The 20,096-nt window shown below is 46.9% G+C and overlaps 1 protein-coding gene across 3 annotated transcripts in view; it reads right to left on the reverse strand.

Annotated features, from left to right (window-relative positions):
- GDPD5 (glycerophosphodiester phosphodiesterase domain containing 5) overlaps positions 1 to 20,096 on the reverse strand; it is a 106,438-nt gene that overhangs the window by 50,010 nt on the left and 36,332 nt on the right. For all 3 annotated transcript variants that reach the window (XM_030264040.4, XM_002190415.7, XM_072924101.1), the window contains exon 2: positions 12,650 to 12,824. In XM_030264040.4, coding sequence (XP_030119900.2) covers positions 12,650 to 12,766 — 117 coding nt within the window. In that variant the 5' untranslated portion in view covers positions 12,767 to 12,824. The remainder of the gene's footprint in view (positions 1 to 12,649; positions 12,825 to 20,096) is intronic.

A 20,096-nucleotide genomic window follows, 5' to 3' on the forward strand; every position in this document is an offset into this window, starting at 1 on the left:
GCTCCCATGGAATGACAGCCTGGAGAACAAGTGGGAATTGATAAGGAAAACAATTTGGGAGCACAGGCAGTGTATTAAGTCATGAATGACACCCAGACACAGAGGGCAAAGAACTCCTAAACTTTAACCCTGTTACAAAATATAATTGCTGAGCAGCAGTAGTCAGCTGATTTAAAACTTTAAACCATCCTGACAGCTTTGTGTGCCCTGGGTCACTTCTCCATCACTTTTCCCCAGCTGCTTTCATGCTCTCACATAGATCTGCTTTGAAGGAACAAGTTCAGCCCCAGAGAGCTTTGTTCCCAAGAGCAGAGAAAAAGTATTTTCCTGAATTTGGCAGGATTTTCTAGAAAAAGGAGTGAGACTCATGGAATCATACAAGAGATTGAGGTTGTAGAGGACCTTTTAAAGCTCATCCAGTCCAACCTCCCCAGCAATGAGCAGGGACACTTTCCACTAGCCCAGGTTGCTCTGAGCCCTGTCCAGCTTGGCCTTGGACATTTCCAGGGATCCAGGAGCAGCCACAGCTGCTCTGGGCACCCTGTGCCAGGGCCTGCTCACCCTCCCAGGTAGGAATTCCTCCCCAATATCCCATCCATCTCTGCCCTCTGGCAGTGGGAAGCCACTCCCCGTGTCCTGTCCCTCTATGCCTTGACCAAAGTCCCTCTGAAGCTCTTCTGGAGCTCCTTTAGGCCCTGGAAAGGGACTTAAAGTGTCAAATTCCAGTTCACTGACATGAAAAAAAAATATTAAATTGACACCTTTAAAGCCAAAGATTGGTGAGGTAAGGGCCAGACCAAGCCTGTGTTCACTTCATCTCATCATAATAATCATTCAGGGCTTTTAGTACAATTAAAAAAAAAAAATAATAAAAGCCCAGAGGAATACCAAATATTGCAAAAAACAGCACACAGTGGCAAATCCCAGGCCCATACAGAAAACTGAATAAAGGAACTTTGTTTGAAAGGAACCACTAAATGCAAACATTTGGGTTTACATCACCCAAGAAGTGGTGACAGTTCCCGTGTGGGTTGTTGAATTAAGAGCATTATCCTACACTCAAACCAGCACTTGGAGGGGTTGAAATCCCATCAGATCCGTTGCATCAGCTCTGCCCACATTCCAGAAGTAGGGAGAGGAAAGGCAAAGCACCTCTGACTGTTGTGCTGCCTGAATTATGATGCTATCAAGAGGCATCCAGGCTGCCATGTCACACTGCTGAATTACAACCCCCTTTTCCCAGCACACATTCATCTCCGAGGATGGAGTGCTGGCACAGAATCCCAAGGGAAATACCCCTCATTAGCTCCTCTGACCCCACTGAACCAGCTCTGCTCTAGCTGGAAATGAGATTGAGAGTCCTGACTGCACATCCCCCACTCAGGAAGGGGCTTCTGTGAGGATGTACAACAGAGGCAGGGCCAGAAAAGAGCTCCCAGCTCCTTCTCCTGCCAGTTCCCTGCAGTGCAGCTCATTTGGGGTTGCTCTGGCAGCAGGTCTGAGATGGAACCAGGAAAGGAGGTGAGGGGCAAAGTGAGAGCAAGGGGAAAATATAAAGAAGAAAACCCTCAAACACCTGGAGATTAGCATTTCATAGAACCACAGAATGGACTGGGAGGGAAGAGACCTTGCTAGTGTCACCACTGAGGTTTCTGAATGCCTGGGATCATCCTTCTCCCTGGTGCCTGAGGCTCCTGACAGCACCAACCACTGCCTGTGGCTTTGGAGGTGAGCTGTGTGGCACTGGGGCTGATGCCACCAGGAATTACAGCTAATTTGGGGGTTGCAGGGTGTTCTCTGCAGCTTTAGCTGCTCTGCCTTCAAACCCAGCCTCTGGATAATATTCCAAGTGGTTCCTGAGCAGGGCTGACCTTTTTATAGGTGATTGATTGGTTCCTATAGCAGTTCCTTACAGAATCTCTAATCCTAATTTCTAATCGAGGCACCCCACCCTCACAGCCAAGAATTCTATCCCAAAATCCAATCTGTTTCCTCTGGCAGCGGGAAGCCATTCCCTGGGTCCTGTCCCTCCATCCCTTGTCCAAAGTCCCTCTTCCAGCTCTCCTGAAGCACCTTTAGATATTGCTTTGTAATTAAGAACTCTTGCAAATCTGAAACTTGTGAAAATAAATACCACACTCAAGTCAATTAATTAATTATTCCCACTGAAGACAATTAATGCCCTGAAGCATAACAAGAGGCTCACTCCAGCTGCACTGAGTAACTAAAAGACAACTCAGAGCAGAATTTGTCTTCAACCCCAAAGAAATTAATTTTCCAGCTATTCCTTTGTTCAGCCCTGTGGGCTCATCCCAGTGAAACTGGCGTGAAGACACCAAAATAAAAGCAGAGATTGCTTTAATATTTTTTTTTTTTTGGCTGCCATTTCAGCCCAGGCTGAACTGAAGGATTCCTTTTATTTGATTTTCTCAGTTTCCTTTTATACAAGACACCAAGCCACCTCCCAGTATATTTGGTTTAATATATTTGCAGAGGGGAGACTGGCCCCATCCCTTAATCCTCCCATTACAAGGCCAGTAAGAAAGTTTGAAGTAGTGGCAATCCCAGTTTTCAACAGCTGCTGTTGGTGAAAATTAACTATAACCTCAGAACCACTTTTCCTTCAAATGAATTCCCACATTCCACAATCATAAACTGTCCAACTCAAAGCACAAACAGCTATTTTTTACTTATCCACCTGGAGCCAGTTCATTACAAAATAAACAAAAACAATCAACAAACAAAAAAATCTTTAAGCAACAACAGTCAAAAGGTAATGATCTTGAATTAATTTCTACTCCCAAGCAGGTAAGCTCTGCCCGAGTCCTACAAAAGACTCAGAGCAGCTGAACATCCTAAATGAAAAAGTATGTGAAAACACAATATATGGAAGAAGGTCCCTGGGACCACCTCCAATTCTCCATTTCTCAGAGGGAGTGTGCTCAGGAATACCTGTAATTCCTTTTTATCTCTCGAAGAAGTCCATGTGTCCACCCAAAGCAACCTCACTAGAAAACATCTTTTTCCAATCAAGATACTTGTCAAATTTTATCTATTAAACAGGAAGGGTTTCTCCAGCCACTCTTCAGGCAAGATGATGGACATCAGTTAGTTAAAATCAAGAAGAGACAAATATTGGATCAGATTGAATCCAACAACTGCACCATTTTATCTCCTTGCCCTTCATCCTCCCTTCCCCTTCCCCAGGCTGTGCCATATGCTTTTCCAGAGTCCTCTTTCACAGAATCCCACACTGGCTTGGGTTGGAAGGGACCTTCAAGATCACCCAGTGCCACCCCTGCCATGGCAGGAACACCTTCCCCTGTCCCAGGTTGTTCCAAGCCCCATCGAACCTGGCCTTGGGCACTGCCAGGGATCCAGGGACAGCCACAGCTTCTCTGGGCACCCTGTGCCAGGGCTTTTCCACCCTTCCAGGGAGCAATTCCTGCCCAAAATCCCATCTGTATTCAAGCCCAGCTGGCCAGGAGGCAGGAGGGAGCAGGAAGAAGCCCAGAGCAGAGCAGGCTGATCTCCTGCCCCTCCCAAAGCCCAGCACAGACAGGATGTGGGGCAGCATGGCCTCGACTCTGACCCATCTGGCAACTCCTGAGTGCTCGCATTTTGCTCCACAAAGTGCTTCCCCATCAAAACACAGGCTTATTTATCCCACAGGATGGTCCAGAGGGCAAAGACACATCTGGTGACAAAAGCCACTGAATGGGCTAAAGTGCTAAAGGCTTTCTGCCCCAGCTCTGGTGGCAACCCAGTGACCTGAAGGCCTAGAATAAAAAAATAATTAGAGCAAGGCAAAACTGAAGTGCCTCTCTCTTTCAAGGGGAAAATTGATAAAATCAGGGTCTTCCCCAGCTTCCACAGGCACAGCTGACATCAACAGAGACTGCCTAAAACAGTGAACATGTCAGATTTACCAGCATGAGGTTAGGGCTTGTCTTCCCAGAAACAAGGGTGCACTTGTATCTTCCTGTATCTGCCAGACAAGGAGATGCTTTGTGCAAGTCAAAGAAATCATGTACTTTTCTAATACTTGACATATGGAAGAGATTTACCTATTTTTCCCTAAGACAGATTTAAATGGGTTCAGTGCTCTGCAAGAGGGAAATCAAATGAAGGCACAAGGCCCAGCAGCAGCTGAGTGTCCAAAGCCAGTGTCCCTCTGGAGAGGAGACAGAAGCTTGGCTTATTTATTCTTTACTGGTTTTTAAATCTCAAGGGTGAAGTGTTGGGGAAAGAAAATAAACAATCATCCATCCTGAGAGTAAATTTAAATGCTGGAGCTAGCTCATCACACAAAAACTTCGATATTTCAAGCCCAGCACATGACAGACACTGGCCCACCATAGGTTCCACTTTGCCCTGTGCTGTTTATCCCTCCCTTCTGGCTGGAGAAGCAGGAATCCCTGATGGCAGCAGCAAAATAATTTGGTCAGACTTGAGCAGACAGCTACTGAATCCTGCAAACACACAAAGAGTAACTCTGCATCAAACTCAAGGGGAAAAACAAGCAAAGAAACGAGAGATCCTTTCCAGATACTGCTCAGCTACACCCCCACTTCTGATACAGCTTGAGGCTCTCGAGCGCTTTGGGGAAGGAAAAGACCCAGACGAGGAGGCACAGCCACAGAGGGGTGGTTTGCCCAGGATGTGGGGTGGTTTGAGCGGTGACAGCAAAGCCTCCAGCAAGGCACCACAGCGAGATCTGAATGACAGGAACCAGCTCTGTTTCTCCAGAAAGGCCACGAACGTCACGTCAGAAAACGTCACACGCGGCGGGACAGCAGCGAGCGAGAAGGAAAGAGCTTTGTGGTGAAAGGAGCGGGCTGGGGGAGCCAAGAGCCGACATCACCAACACCAAACACACCCATCTCTCCTCCCAGGCATCATCAGATGGGGTATTGGGAAGGAATTCCTCCCTGGGAGGGTGGTGAGCCCTGGCACAGGGTGCCCAGAGAAGCTGTGGCTGCCCCTGGATCCCTGGAAATGTCCAAGGCCAGGCTGGGATGGGGATTGGAGCAGCCTGGGACAGTGGAAGGTTGGAATTACCTCATTTTTGAGGTCTCTTCCCACCCAAACCATTCTGTGATTGCAATCAAGAGAAGGGTTGGTTTCTGCTGAAAGGGACATGGACTGGGGTCTCTTTCCTCTCCCTTTGCTAAGCATCCAGCTGATCTGATCCCACTGGAATTTGGTTGGGAATTTGAGTTCAGCAAGGACACTATGGCATAAAGGGATGTTAAAGTCTCCAGACTTCTGCTGTTCACATCACCCTCAATTCAAGAGCCTGGTGCCTGCCCAGCAGCCTCAGACACCCAACTGATGGGCAGAGAGGTAAGAGCTGCTCTCCTTGGACTGAGAGTCTTCTTTGGCACAGGCAGCATGGCCTGAACAGCCACCCAAACTCTACTTGTTGGTCTGTGGCACTGCTTTCTGTCACCACAAAAGTCAACCTTGACTTTTACAGCCAGCTTCAGGAGAGCTCACAAGGAAGTTGACTCAGTTTTTTAGGAGTCACAGGCTGCAAGTGCACACTTCAAACAAAGCCTCAATTGTTTCATTTTTTTGTTCTGTAATTCTCCCTGGAAAAGGGCCTCATTTGAGGCCCTTTGACTTCACTGAAGTCAATTGACTCTCAAGTGCTCACTGACATCATCTGCAAATAAGTGTCTGCCAAATAAAGGCTCAGAACTGCACATCAAGAGGAAATTATGGGTCCAGACCAGTTCACCAGCTTTGCTTTTAACACCTCACTGTAGACATGGCAGAAATGCAAATTAAAGAAAGAAAAAAAAAACCAAAACCAACAACAACAACAACAAAACACCCACTAATTTTCAAGGTTGAGATGAGTACAAAGAGTAATTAAAACCTCCAGCCATGGACAAGCACATTTCCAGCTGCTGGTTATTCCCTTGAAATCCCACTCTGGAGCTTGGCCACAGTTCTTCTGGGAACAATCTGGTGAAAAAGCTTAAATCTGCACCCTAACAGTCCTAAACCTTTTCCCAGAGAAACACATGTGAGAGTAAACAAAAATCACAGAACAGCTTCACAGCCAACAAAGAACAGTCATCATAGTTTTCAGCATTGATAATCAATTTTGTTAACAAGACATGTCAGCAGCACAGAGGTTCCCAATTCCTAAAACCACAAGCATTCCTGGAACCCAAGCACTTCGGATCCCCACCCAGACCTCACAGGCAGCAGAGTCGTCTCCGAAACAACAAACTGGCAGATGACTGAAATGTCTTGTGACCAATGCCAGGAAAGCCACAACTCACATATTTCCAGTTGTTCCTTGCCCTGCTGACCATCATTTCAGAGAGGGGCATTTGGCAAGGGCCTGGGAGAACAGGACAGAGGAGAATGGCTTTAAACTGCCAGAGGGCAGGGATGGATGGGATACTGGGAAGGAATTCCTCCCTGGGAGGGTTGCTGGCCCTGGCACAGGGTGCCCAGAGCAGCTGTGGCTGCCCCTGGATCCCTGGAAGTGCCCAAGGCCAGGGTGGATGGGGCTTGGAGCAACCTGGGCTGGTGGAAGGTGGAATTAGATGGTCTTTAAGGTCCTTCCCCAACCCAACTCATTCCATGATCTACTCCCAGACTGGTTCCTTCACCAACTTCCACCTTTTCCTCTGCATACCTTTCTCAGGGATCATCGCCACAAACTAATCCTGCTCCTCCCTATTCCTTCCATTTAATTTATTTACTTCCATTGGGGCCAGGTTTTCTTCTTACCTAGTTAATTTTCGTGGTTATTTTGGAGCCACAAGTATCCTTAAAGGCACTTCCACAAAGTCTACTTTTATGAGAGACAGAAAAAATACCTTCAACTTGAGTAGGAAAAAAGAAAGGATGATAAAAAGCTTTTCCCATTGGCCCCTGCACTCTCCCAGTGCATCCCAGTGAGGTCAGCCTGCAAAGTTGCTCTCCAACATATTCTCCTCTGTCACAGCCCAACTGTCCTTGGATCTATTCCAGGACATGTGGGAATTCACGAGAGAGGCTGGAAAAGCAGAGTTGATGAAGTAGGAGACTGGCAAATTCAACCCCAAATGTAAAGTAAATCACTGGAGTCCAACTCAAGGGCACAAGGTGACATTCACTTCCCTCTTGGTGAGGAAAATCAAATTTCCTCTGGAAAAGGGCCACAATTTTTCCCTATTCTGTCAAGATCAGAGAGAGTACTTCTGACATCAAGACTCCCACAAATCAAACTTCCATGATGTCAGTGCCATTTCACTTTTCTCATTTTCTCTCCTCAAAATTCACACTCATGGCTCCACACATGGGGAAGGATTAAATGTCTGAGTAAAGACAGACACAATTAACCTGGGATTAACAGGATCACAGGTTCCCTTTGCCTCTTTGGAAAAGGGAGTTATATAATTCAATTGTAAAAGTCTAAGTATAACAACAACTACACAGCTGAGAGGAAGAACGTTTAGGAAAACAAGCAGAAAAGGCACCTCAAATTTTTCCCTTTTCTTGGAGGGAATTCAGAAAATACTGTACCTTGATGCTGTATGAACAATCTCCAGCAGTAGCTGTAAGATTGTTTTGCTCACAAGCCCAAAATCTGGCACCATAGCAGCTGCTGTGCAGAAAATTAACTGTATCCCAGTCACAACTAGTACAGGGAGCTCACAGGGAGAGTCTGGAAAGGCTTTCCCATATGGGCTAAACTAGGAGTTGATTGAGCATATTCAAACCAGTCAAGATTTTATGAGAGTGGCTGCACCTTAGAGTGGAGGAGCATTGCTGGACCGAGGTACGGGGGGGAAGAAATCCCTGTAAAAACACATGGCTGGCTCCAAGGACCCAAAAATCCCTCCTTGCCCTTTTTTCTTCCCCCTTTCTCCAGCTGCAGCTCAGTTCAGTGCTGGCTGTTCAGGTTTTGCAGATGCTCTGCAGGAAAAGCCTTTGACACCTCTAAAGCTGTACAAATCCCAGGGCACATTAATCACTCAGTCTGAGCCCATAATCCCAGCCCAGGCCCCACAATCAATGGGTTTTGCAGACTCTCCCCCACAGGCATCCTGCCTATATCAGGACTACACCAGAAATTCAGCATTAGTCAAACATCCTCACCCTGACAATATTTAGGGTGCACCACAAGATTAGGCTCTAACCCTGTGGCTTTCCTGGGGTTTCCAGGATTTGGGATTTCCCATCCTTCAAAGCATGCTGAAATGGGGAACCTTTCTGACAGAGAACAAGCTGGTTCATCCCAACTTTTCTAGGAGGGGTGTGGAAATCAAATTGAAGCAAGCTCCTGGCAAGTTAATCCCAGTTCCTGAGGCTGGGACATCTCTCTGCTCCTTGCCAGTCCTTTACAGGATCCTGCGCAGGCTAAGAGAGGTAGCAAAATATGCTATTCCCAGTTAAAACCAGAAACACTCTGCCAAGTCTGGTCTGAAGGCACCACACAAAGCAAATGCAATTCTTGCCTGGCTCAGCTGTCACATGGATTTCAAACGGGTCCCCTGGACAATCGTCCACCTCACAGCCTCCCTGTAAAGTGAAGGGCTCAAAGGTGAATTTTAAAAGATGTTTAAGTGATGTGTAAAACCCTAAATACAGCCTGGTTTTGCTTTCATTTCCAAGCATCATGGCGGAAAAAAAATAGAATCACAGAATCAGAATAGTTTTTTTGAGAATGACCTTTAAAGATCATCTAGCCCAGACCCCTCTAATGAGGGGGGCACCCTCAGGAACAATCAGGAAAAAAACACATTGATATCTAATGGAATGACTGGATTTCCCTGCATTTAGCCCATCAAGCCAACATGATTGGACACATCCATTCATGGGGACTCAGCTCTGAATCACTGGTCACATCCAACATGCAGTATCCAATGCTTCAGTGCCCAGCCTCAAATCAAACAACCTTGAAAGAACCTCTTTCCCCCAAAAGCTCCTATGCCTTCAGGCCTACAGTCTGAAATCCTCACAAATTGAAAAACACACGGAAAAGGGCAAATAAACCCATCCTGTTATAGCAGATTTCAGCAAAGCAAGCAATTTCTGTGCCCAGTGACCTCTGGCCCTTTGGGAATCAGCCCCGACAAAGTCCCAGCTCCAAAGCCTGTGGCTTAGATCATCTGTTCAGGTCATTTCACAGCTCTGGCCAAGCAGGAATTACAAGAGCATTTCACCAGAGAGTGAATTAATACACGCAGCCCAGACACAGCACTGCAATTCATTATGCTGATGGATCACAGCTCCTCATTTATCTCTGCACAAAAGGACCAAAAAAGCCTCAGTTGGAGGTCATGTGATCCATTTAACCAAATGGACTATCTGGAATCACACACATTTCACTTGAAGGGCATAAATCCTGACAGGGACTGCCCAATGCATAGGAAGGGGTTGATAAATCATTTCTAGATCTGCAGCTACACGAGCAGCAGCAGATAAAGGCAAGGAGAGGCTTTATTGGATATTTCCCCTCCCACATCCTCACAGTTCAGACAATTTGCAATTAAGAAGAGGATTAGGAGATTTGTGATGGAAAGAAAGACCATGTTTGATAGCTCAGCCCAGCCAGTCAATAAAAGTGGCTTCTTCTTTTTACTGGATAGATTAAACAATTATCATTGCTTTTTCCTTTGGGAGGAAATCTTTGTCCCCTCTCCCACCCAGGATGATTTCCAGGGTGGGATATTTGCTGTGTACAAAGAACAGGGCTTTGGAAGCAATAAAAAAAAAAAAAAAAAAGCTCCCATGCACTGACTTCATAATATCCTTGGTTGAATATGTTATGAACAAGCTGTGGTTAGATCAGATAATCCTTCCTTACACCAGCTACAGAGATAATAATCATCTGAATCTCAGCAAGACCGTTTCTCCTCCTTCACATGTTTTTCATTTAAAAATACATTTTAAAAAAAATGAAAGGGGATCTTGCCATTAAAGTTGAGGGCCCACAATAGAAAAAAGGAATTTTGCAAATGTTCAAAATTTTAAAAGATCAGAGTATATTAGTTGTGTGCCTCCAGCCCCTCTCTTCATTCTCAAAGATCAGAGAAAAGCAAAGGATAACAATGACAATTCCACCAAGCTGCTTCTCAACCCTAGAACTCAGGTGTTCAATTAAAATTCTCATTTTCAGGTAATTTTTTAACGTGGAGTAGGAAGATTGATGTACATACTTTTGAAGGAAAAAGAGAGGAATCATTAAAATTCTGGCTGCTGGCTGAGGTGCAGCACAATTCAGACAACAAGCATTCACAGGCATCAGCTGAAGATATTATGGAAGCAAAGTCAGGCCCTGACCCAAATTTGGATGAAAGCCTCTTATTCTGGGAAGTTTGATGTTTGAACAAGAAAGCAGATAACACAGCCTGCAGCTCATTTTAGGCTTTCTTCTCCTACCCCTGCTGCTGTCTCCATCTCTCTTTTACCAAAGTGGTAGTTTAGGCCTCACAAAGACGTTAAAAAGACCAGCTCAGACTGGACATATTTTTAGGCCTGGATCAACTACCTTTAAACACAATGAACTCCTTTCCAGCACTAGCAAAGGCCAATGGAAATTCCAAGCAGACTTGGAAAGCTGCCACTGATATTTTCTGGTGATGCAAGCAGAGGCAGATTTCACTGAAAAATTCATGGCCACTTTTCTGTAAATTTTTAGGTAAGAATTGCAATGTTCTACTGGCTTGGAGTGGTCGCCCAGACCAAGCTAAAAGCAGAGGGAAAACAGCAGCAACACTCCTACTTTGCAAAAGGAAATTTGTTTTAGGCTGCACAAACTCAAGGCGTGACTTTCCAAGTCACAGGGGAGCTCCCAGCCAAGCTGCACCACCAACAATGGCTGCAATTCACAACCAGGAGCCTTTCTGGCACAGGATCTGCCACACAGCCCTGTTTGCTCCTTCACAGCTGCTTTTCCAGGAGAAAAAGCACTTCAGAGCCAAGAAGATCCCTGGTTATAGGCTTAAAAACAGAACAGAGAAGCCAAGGCATAGGAGAGCAAAATTAAGCATTCAGAAGGCAGCCAAAGGGTCCCCAGGGAACACTTACAGATGAAACAAGATTTAAAGAAGGAAAAAAACCCTGAATTTAACTTGTAAGCACACTTTTAAAAACCATCCCAGGCAACATGGGAGTACAGAAGAACAGTAAAACAATAATCTTACCCAGATGATGTAACAAGGTGGTTTTGACAGCGATATTTTCACATTTCTCTTATCAACACATCACAAGACCTCATGTCACAGCCCAGAACAAGAGGGGAGGTGCAAGTCGAGCCTCACTGCCTGGATTCCCTCTGCCAGAGCTCTTACAATCTATATTTATCCAGGGGAGGGAAGAGTCACCTCCAACAGCTTTCCCATTCACCCCCAGCTTGTTCTCACTTTCTGCTGCCTTTTCTCACACCCCCAGAAGGGTTTGGGTTGGAAGGGACCTTAAAGATCGTCCAGTCCCACCCCTACCATGGCAGGGACACCTTCCACTGTCCCAGGCTGCTCCAAGCCCTGTCCAGCCTGGCCTTGGACACTGCCAGGGATTCAGGGGCAGCCACAGCTGCTCTGGGCACCCTTTTCCTCTACCTGTAAACTCATTGTCACATACAAGAACAGAATGATAAGGGTTGGAAAAGACCTCTGAGATCACCAAGTCCCTTCGGCACAAAATACCACCATTCCCACTGAAACCACACCACGAAGGCAGAGATGCTGCAGAAACACAGGACCTACATATCCAGCCAAGGATGCTGCAAGCACCAGCAGGACACAGAGCTAGGAGTAAAAAAACACAAGGAAAGTGCTCCCCTTTAGCATAATATAATCATATTTGGGCACATTCAATCCCCTAGAGCCCCATGACCAAGGTCACTGTGCCCATCTCTACATCAATCATATGGGGAGGACCTCCTGCCATGGTCAACTGTTGGAGTCCAGGACATCCCTCTGACTGCCTCGAGACACTGGCAGGGGGCTTGGAGACCTTGGCATGAAGTCAAAAACACCAGTTTCTTTGATTTTAGCCTGTGGAAAAAGCTGCCAACTTTGTATGAGGAATTACAAGCCACAAGGGTTTGAGTAGTCTGGTAGTTGAATTAACATAGGGCAGAAAAGTAGAATTTTCTGTTTTTAGAATGGGGTTCAAGGGGACAAGATGGAGGGATTTGGGCGTGTCCTGACCTTCTTCTCCTTTTCCTTGTCCTCCATGTCTTGGTGTGATGGTGGCACTTTTCCATTGGTTTAAGGTAGAGACTCACTGCCCAACATAAATTATAGATATTGGCACATTATTGTAAACATAGTACATGTAGTTTTTGGTATAAAATATAAACACCACCTCAGAAGACGGACAGAATGCCATGACCGACCTGCCACACAGACCTCAGCAGGTCAGAGAAAGAATGTCATAGATAAGGAAAAATAAACAACGTTGAGAAGCTGATCCTACACATTCACACTCCTCCTTTGGCTGCACGGACTGGGAGACAGAGGACTTTTACACTCTTGGGGTCATTCCCAACACCCAGACCCCGAGAGTCAACAACTCCCATCAAACATCCAAGCCAATAAATAAGGAAGAAAAGCAAACATTTCATACTTTCAACCAAGAGCTACAAGCCAGCATGAGAGGGAAGAGGTGGCAGCCAGGTGCTGTCACTGCTCACCTTGGTGGTGTCATCATGTGACCGCTGGTACCGTTTCCAGCGGCAGCCGTAGATCCCGGTCAGACAGGACAGACATAGCTGGGGCTCGTAGTACTGCAGGGGTTGGTGTTTAACCATGCTCCTTCCAGCCCCTCCAGAGCCAGCTACCACGAATCCATCAGCTCCTGGGAGCGCCCTGAGGCAAAGCAGAGAAAACAACAACAGCAAAAAAAAAAAGGAAATTAAAATCCTGAGTGATATTTCAATACATTAACAAGCAATTTAATAATTAACCATGTCCTCTGGCTACTGAGAGGAGGGATGAGAATCAGATCTATTCCCAGCTCTGCCAGTGTCTCCCACTCATTACTCAACAAGACCAAGAAGTTTAATTAGTTAGCAAGTTTTGTTTCCTCCTCCTTCTCTCACACCACCAAAAGCAAGGAGCTGCAGGTAGGGAGAGCCACATGAGGACAAGCAGGAGGATGATGATCTGCAGCCCAAGTGACTGGGTTCTTATAAATGACTGAAGTGTAAAGAAACAGAACTGCTGCAAGAATCACCTGGAAATCAATTCAGAGACCTCCACAAAGCTGAAGCTGAGCCAAGCTAAAGCAGTTTAATGTTAGCATCCCATGGAGCCTGCAAAACAGTCCCAGACAAGGAATAAACACTTCCATGCCTCCCACAGAAGAGGCATCACAGAATCAGGGACTATCCTGAGCTGGAAGGGATCCAGCAAAGATCAAACTTCTGGCTCTGCAGAGGGCAACACCAAGAATATGGAATACAGTATGTGTATACACAAAATATAGCATAGAGATATTACCCGCTCCCCTTACCAACCTCTCAAGCACTCAGAGGGATGCAGAGCTGGATGCTGTGCTTGATCCCCCACCACAGGTTTCCCACAGCTTCCTGCAGCACAGGTGTGCACCCACAGCCCCTCACACTACTGCTGTGTGCATCACCAGTGGGCTGGCAGTGGCCTTTGACAGCAGCTGAGCTTGCACAGTGCTTGCCCACCTTTCCTGAGAGTGCAGGGCTGCAAACTCCACCCTCTCCAGGGGAAATGCTTTGCTTCCTTACATGTGGGATTCCCAGGGCTCAGGTCTTGGGCAAAGCTGTGACAGCTGAGCAGTAACATCCTCATTGGCATCAGCAAAGTGTGGCTGGGCTTAGGGAGATAATCCAGCCACCTAAAAGCTTTTCCTTGACACATCCATGGAAGGAAGCCTCCAAAAGCAGGGCTGACTGTATTTTTCACTCCAGCTGATGCACCAGGGGATGCTGCAGGCAGTGCAGACACAGTGCTGGAGTCTGGAAATGTCAGCAGGGACACAGACAGCTCACCCCTCCCAGCTCCTGTGTGTCTGTGTCCGTTCATGCTCTGTGCTGACAGCCCAGGACAGCCCTGCCTTGACTCTTGAATCAGGACTCAGCATCCCAGAGGCAGGAGGTTGCTGTGGCTCCAGACCCAGCAGCCTGTCACCATGCTGTCCCCACAGCCCCGTGCCTTCCTCGCCCCCAGACACAGAGGCAGCTTTGTGCTTTCAGCAGAGCTCCCCGCGCTGCTCAGGGTGCTGACACAAGGTGGGCACGACTCACACACCCACGTGTGGCCAGCCCAGCTCCCCATGTGGCTCTGCTCATCCCCTGGGGGGTGACAAACAGGACACAGGCACAGGGACAGCCAGCCTGACACAAAAGCTGTTTGCTGCTCACGCTCCCCCACATGCTGCTGCGCTACCTCTGTGCCCTCATGTCGAGGTCACCTCCTTGTCCCCATTTCACCTCTCCTCTTGCTCTTTATAAAGCTCAGCATTAGTCACTGTTCATGTTGCCTCCCCATCTTCAGCTTCAGGACCATCCCCAGGAAACAAGCCCCCCCCTCTGCCTTCCCACCACGGGCACAAAACCTGTCACAATGGGACAGAGACACAGAGGAGGTGCAGAACTGGATGCTATTTAAAGGTCTTGGGCTAAACCAGCCTCTCTGCCCTGAAGATTCCAAGCGTGGAGTGATGTACAAGATGCTGAGGGCTCTGTGCAAGATGTAAAAATCATTCACAGCCTATTAACAACTCCCCAGCCAAACCCCTGAAAACCTAGAAGGCTGCAGTTGTTCCAAGTAATCCTGTACTAATTCTTCTCCAAAGGACAGCATCTCTCCTGGTTTCCACCTCTTCCTGCTTTAGAGATGCAAGGCAGGAGGGCAGATATGCCAGCTCCATCCACAAAAGCTTTCACTAGGTATTTCATTTCACCACTTGCAGGAATTGTGTCGATTTGATAGGAGAGAAATCCTCCCCTGTGAGGATGGGGAGGCCCTGGCACAGGTTGCCCAGAAGAGCTGTGGCTGTCCCTGGATCCCTGGCAGTGCCCAAGGGAAAGACAGATAAAAAGGCTCTGTAAGACACCAAGTGAAGCTCCCACCCTGGTTCCTCTCACTGCAAAGGCAGGCACTGTGGGAGCCCAGAATTCCAGGTTGCTCTCCACAAAAACTCAGGAAAAACACAAGGACAAAAAAAGAAAAGTAAGATGAGTTTTAAAAAGTCCACTCCCAAATACAGTGTAATTGCATAAGGCACAACCAACAAGCCTAAAATCACTCCCTCTTCTCCATGAGCATAACAACCAGATCCATAAAAGCCCGAAACAGGTGGCAAAGGACAAGACCCAGCACCTACCCTCCCCTCCACAGACACGGACACCTGAGTAGTAAGAGGAGCTGCAGGGAGAGAAACCACACTGATAGCATCTACCCAGAGAGCCTGGCTTGGCCAAGAGCATGGGCTCAATACTTACTGCTCCTGCTTCCAGAAACTGAGTCAGGGGAGCAGCAGAAAGTCTGCAGCACCTCCCAGTCACTGTTCCCATGACATCTCCAGCTGTCGAGGTGCAGAAAGCAGCCTATGAATGATTCAGCCCACTGCTGGTTAGCATTACATACAGAAATGAAAACAGGAAGCAAGACAACAGGCATTAATTATTCAAATCCAGCAACGTGCACCAGGAGGGAGGGGAGGGGGAAAGAAATAAAATAGAAAACACAAACCCACTCATGCTCTCAACCTTGACTTTCAAGATGCATCATCTGCCAATGGCTATGAGCTTCTCAGAGCTGAATAACCAGCTCGCTTGTCCAAAAAGGGGGAGCAGGGTAGATTCCATCTAGAAATACAATGGGAGCATTTTCCAAAGGCTCCAGGATGCCTAATTAGCACACACTGCACTTCTGAGATACTGAAGTGGAGGTATTGGTTACACATTATTCCTTTCCAAACAGCTTTGGAGGAAAAAAAAAAAAAAAAAAAAAAAAAAAGGAGACTTGGAGTTGCAAATTTAAAAGTGAAGCTCTCTGGGGAGATCTGGCCTAAACATTTTTGATTTTTGTCTCTCTGAGTTACCTGCTCCATCCCTATAGTCTCAGGGCAATATGCAGAAACCTGGAGTGGAGAGGGAAGGCAGCAATCAAGACCAATCACTGAAGCATCTCAGTGCCCTCATTTTAGTGAGGAGAAAAGCAACAGCACAAGTCCTGAAGTGCTCTGAGTAAACAGTGGGGATGAAGCTCCAGAGGAGCAGGTTTAACAACCTTTCCCAAGGCTTGCTGCAGTCCAAGCCCTCCCCTTTGATCCCCCTTCAAGGAGACTGGGGGGAGACCTCACTGCAGGTACAACTTCCCCATGGGAAAGAAGAGAGGCAGGCACTGATCTCTGCTCTCTGAGACTGTGACAGGACCCAGGGAAGGGCTGGAGCTGTGCCAGGGCAGGTTTAGGTTGGAGATCAGGGAAAGGTTCTTCCCCCAGGGGTGCTGGGCACTGCCCAGGCTCCCCAGGGAATGGGCACAGCCCCAAGGCTGCCAGAGCTCCAGGAGCTCCCAGGGAGGGATTGCTGAACTGTCTGTGCAGGGCCAGGAGCTGGACTGGATGGTCCTTGTGGGTCCCTTCCAGCTCAGGACATTCTGTGGTTTTTAAAAGCCAAGCAGCTTTACTGCCCTTCCAGCCACACCACGGATTGCTCAGGATGGTTTGGATCAGCACATCCAAAAGAAAACCCAAAACACAGCCAGGAATGCTTCAATGGAGGCTTACAAATAACAAAATCATGGAATCATTAAGGCTGGAGAAGCCCTCTAAGACCATGGAGTCCAACCAGCACTGCCAGGTCCACACCATCCCATGGAATCCTGAATCTCAGGAGACGTCGGAGCAGAAACAACCATTTGGAAAGAGGCAGACACTCATTTTCCCCCAGCAGCCCCACCACCTATGCAGATGCGGTCTCCTGCAGGATCTCCACCTGCCAAGGCACGGCTGGGAAGACCCATCCAATAGAAAACCTTGGCCTTCCACAAGGTTCCAGAGAGGAAGAACTGTGGGGAGAACTAGGGGAAGAAGCATGTGTTCCCCCCATACCTGGAGAGGCAGTGGGACACTCAAAACCAAAGCAAGCCCTGAGCACAGAGGCTCCCATCTCCCAAAATTCAGGCCCAAGGAAACTCACCCCGCTTGCAGTACAAATAAACATAAAAATCAGAGAAGTATTTGAGATTATTTTTTAATGTTAACTCATTTTAAAAAAGAGCTTTGGCAGATTCTACTGATTTCCATATTAAAATAAATAATAAGGGTTTGCTTCTTGCTGGTGACTCCTGGGATCACTGTTTATCAAGAATCTCTGTAAATTCAACATCTCTATCTCTACTAAAACTTGCATCAATCTAATTATGCTTAAAACCTTGTTGAGCAAATAATTTCCTATGCCAATTAGGTGAGAACATGCCTGATAATCAATTAGCCCTATTGATATGCTTGTAAGGCTGCTTGTCAGTCATTTCCCTAATGATACTGGAAAATTCTGATTTTCCTTAAATACTTTCTAAAAAATTAAGCTATTCCGGACCAAACTCTACAGTTCTGTGCACAAAAAAAGGAAAAATAGAAGAGAAATCTCTATGGCCCAGCCAGGGCTGAAATCATTACCTAAATTCTTGGGATTTGCATGCACTCTGCATTGGTTTTCATACGCATTTTTTTATTAATACACTGAACTCATCCAAGCCAAAGTAATGCAGTTTCATTTTCCCCGACGTGGAAAATGGAAATGGAAGAGGGTCAATATCCCCATCTGTTTAATAACAAGCTATTACTGAGGGCTGTTTGCCCTGGCCACTCCCACGGGAGGAAATCGAGATGCACACACACACACAGCACACCATTTTCCACATTTTGCTGGCACAAACCCAAAGCATCTCAGCTTGCAGGATCCAAGATTTCATTTCAAGGCAGGAATGGGACACCCCAAAGCCAGAAAACAGCCTCAGGTGTTTTGGGGGTGGAGGATGCCCAGGCAATGACCCAGCAGGGTTATTCTTCCCCACACATTTTTATTCCCCACTCTGAAAATCAGGTTGGGTCAGAGGTCTCCCACCCACTTTTTCCAGGCTCAAAACATTCATTTTTACACTGATAATACTGCACAAACAAAAGCAGCAGATATATCAAAACTCCAGTCAGCATCTATTATTTTTCCCCCTGGCAAACAAACAAGAAAGATGAACTGCAGGAAAGTTTCCTCTGCCATGTGCATATGGATATATGGAATATTTTGGATGAGAGCTGAGGCAGGAAAACACAACAACCTTGTCGTTAAAGCTGAGTGCTGCTGCCTCAATGACAGAAAATCAGAGTGGGGGGAAAAGCAAATTAAAAAACTGAAAAAGAAAGGTCTATAGGCCATGTGGTGGTCTGGCAGAGCACTCAGAAGGGAAACATCCCAGTCTCCCTGAGATCCCAAAAATCCATGGCTACATCCCAACCCAGGGAGAGCCTGCAGACCCACTTGGATTCCCCAAAGTGGCAGGGGATGACCCAAACAGACAAATCCCAAATAGGATCTGGCTGACGTGGAGCCCCTGTGGGTCTGACCTGTTGTTTATTGTTCTTAAATGTTTTCTACAAAAAAAAAAAAAATTTACAGCTTTGAAACTAGGGCAGCATGTAGTTTGGGGGTTGTACACTTCCAGTTAATGAAAATTCAGACTTCAAAAGATAAATACTTCAAAGGGATTACAAAAGAAAAACTTAGACTTTAATCTCCCTAAATAAATAAGCACAGGACGGACTAACGCCCTCTGTTTTCCACAAAGTGAGGCAGGAACGGGTGCCTGGAACTCTGAAAGGGTGGAAGAAGAGGAACAGGGCACCGGAAAAACCTGTATAAACTTCTGGCAGAGCAAGAATTAAACACAATCTCTGCTTTCTGCACCAACCCTGCAGGTCAAGGTGTTGGTGCAGCTCTGAAAACTCAAAATCTGCTGCAGATCCAAAAATATCAGGTGGGTCCACAAGCAGGTTCTGAAGTAACTCCAACCAGCAAAGCACAGGTGGGACAAGAGGAAAAACATCAGGACACTTCAGGTCCCCTCTGCCAAAGAATTTCTGACAACCTGAGTATAAAAAGAGCTTCATCTTCTGGGGGTTGGTGGAGAGATGGGCAACAACTAGTGGATTTCTCATATCTTTAATTCTAATAAGGCTCTTGGCTTTTAGAAGCAGCAAAGAGAAACATGAAGCAGCCCAAAGTGTGTGAAATCACATTTTTGGCAGAGAAAGTCAAACCCTTCCACCTCTGCGAGTCTATGTCAGGTGGAGTCCCCTTAGGACAGCATTCCAGAAACAATGAGAGCAGCACAAGAAGCCAGCAGTTCAAGAGCTAAAAATGTAAAATAGCAGCTAAGGTGAGGTGAGACACCACCCAGGAGCCTGACAGCACTGTTGATCTTGGCAGAAGACAGGGCAGTGGAGGGAATCTGAGCCACAAACCCAAAGGGACAGACAGGAAAGCACCAAACTGGGAGAAGAGGGATGGCCAGGCAGTGTCTTGAGGAAGAGACCTCATGTTCAGCCTCTGCTATCTGAAGAGCCTCAGACAGAGAATGTCCTGTGATGTTGGTATGGTGTGGCTGATGACACGGCAACAGCAGGGCTCAACAGAGACAGCCCAGGTGAGAAAAAGACAGGAAAAGGGAAGAATGAGAAAAAGAGCCAGGAAAGCACAGCTGGATGCTAAGCAAAACCCATGCACCAACAAGGAATTTTTAAAGAATTAAAAAGGTTACAGAACATTTTTCCTCTCCACAGACTCCAGGAGCTTTGCCATCCTCACCAAGCCTTACCCATTAACCAGCACGTTTTTTTTGCTGAGAAATTAAGTGGAAACAGAGCTGGGTTGGAACATGCACACCCTGACAAGCAGCGTCCTCTTCAGACAAGCATTCCTCCCTCTCCTGGTTTTCCCTCTCCAAACACAGCCCTGAAGAGTTGCCCACGGATGGAGCAGGGCCTGTCCCACACATTCCCTGCTGAAAACCTGGCTCCTGCCAGCAGGGAAAGAAAACTGCACCAACAAGCCCCAGAAGGCTCATCTGAGAGGGAACCAAGTGCCTCCACACCCACTGCAG

The sequence above is a fragment of the Taeniopygia guttata genome, chromosome 1, assembly GCF_048771995.1.
Source record: "Taeniopygia guttata chromosome 1, bTaeGut7.mat, whole genome shotgun sequence".
Classification (NCBI taxonomy): domain Eukaryota; kingdom Metazoa; phylum Chordata; class Aves; order Passeriformes; family Estrildidae; genus Taeniopygia; species Taeniopygia guttata.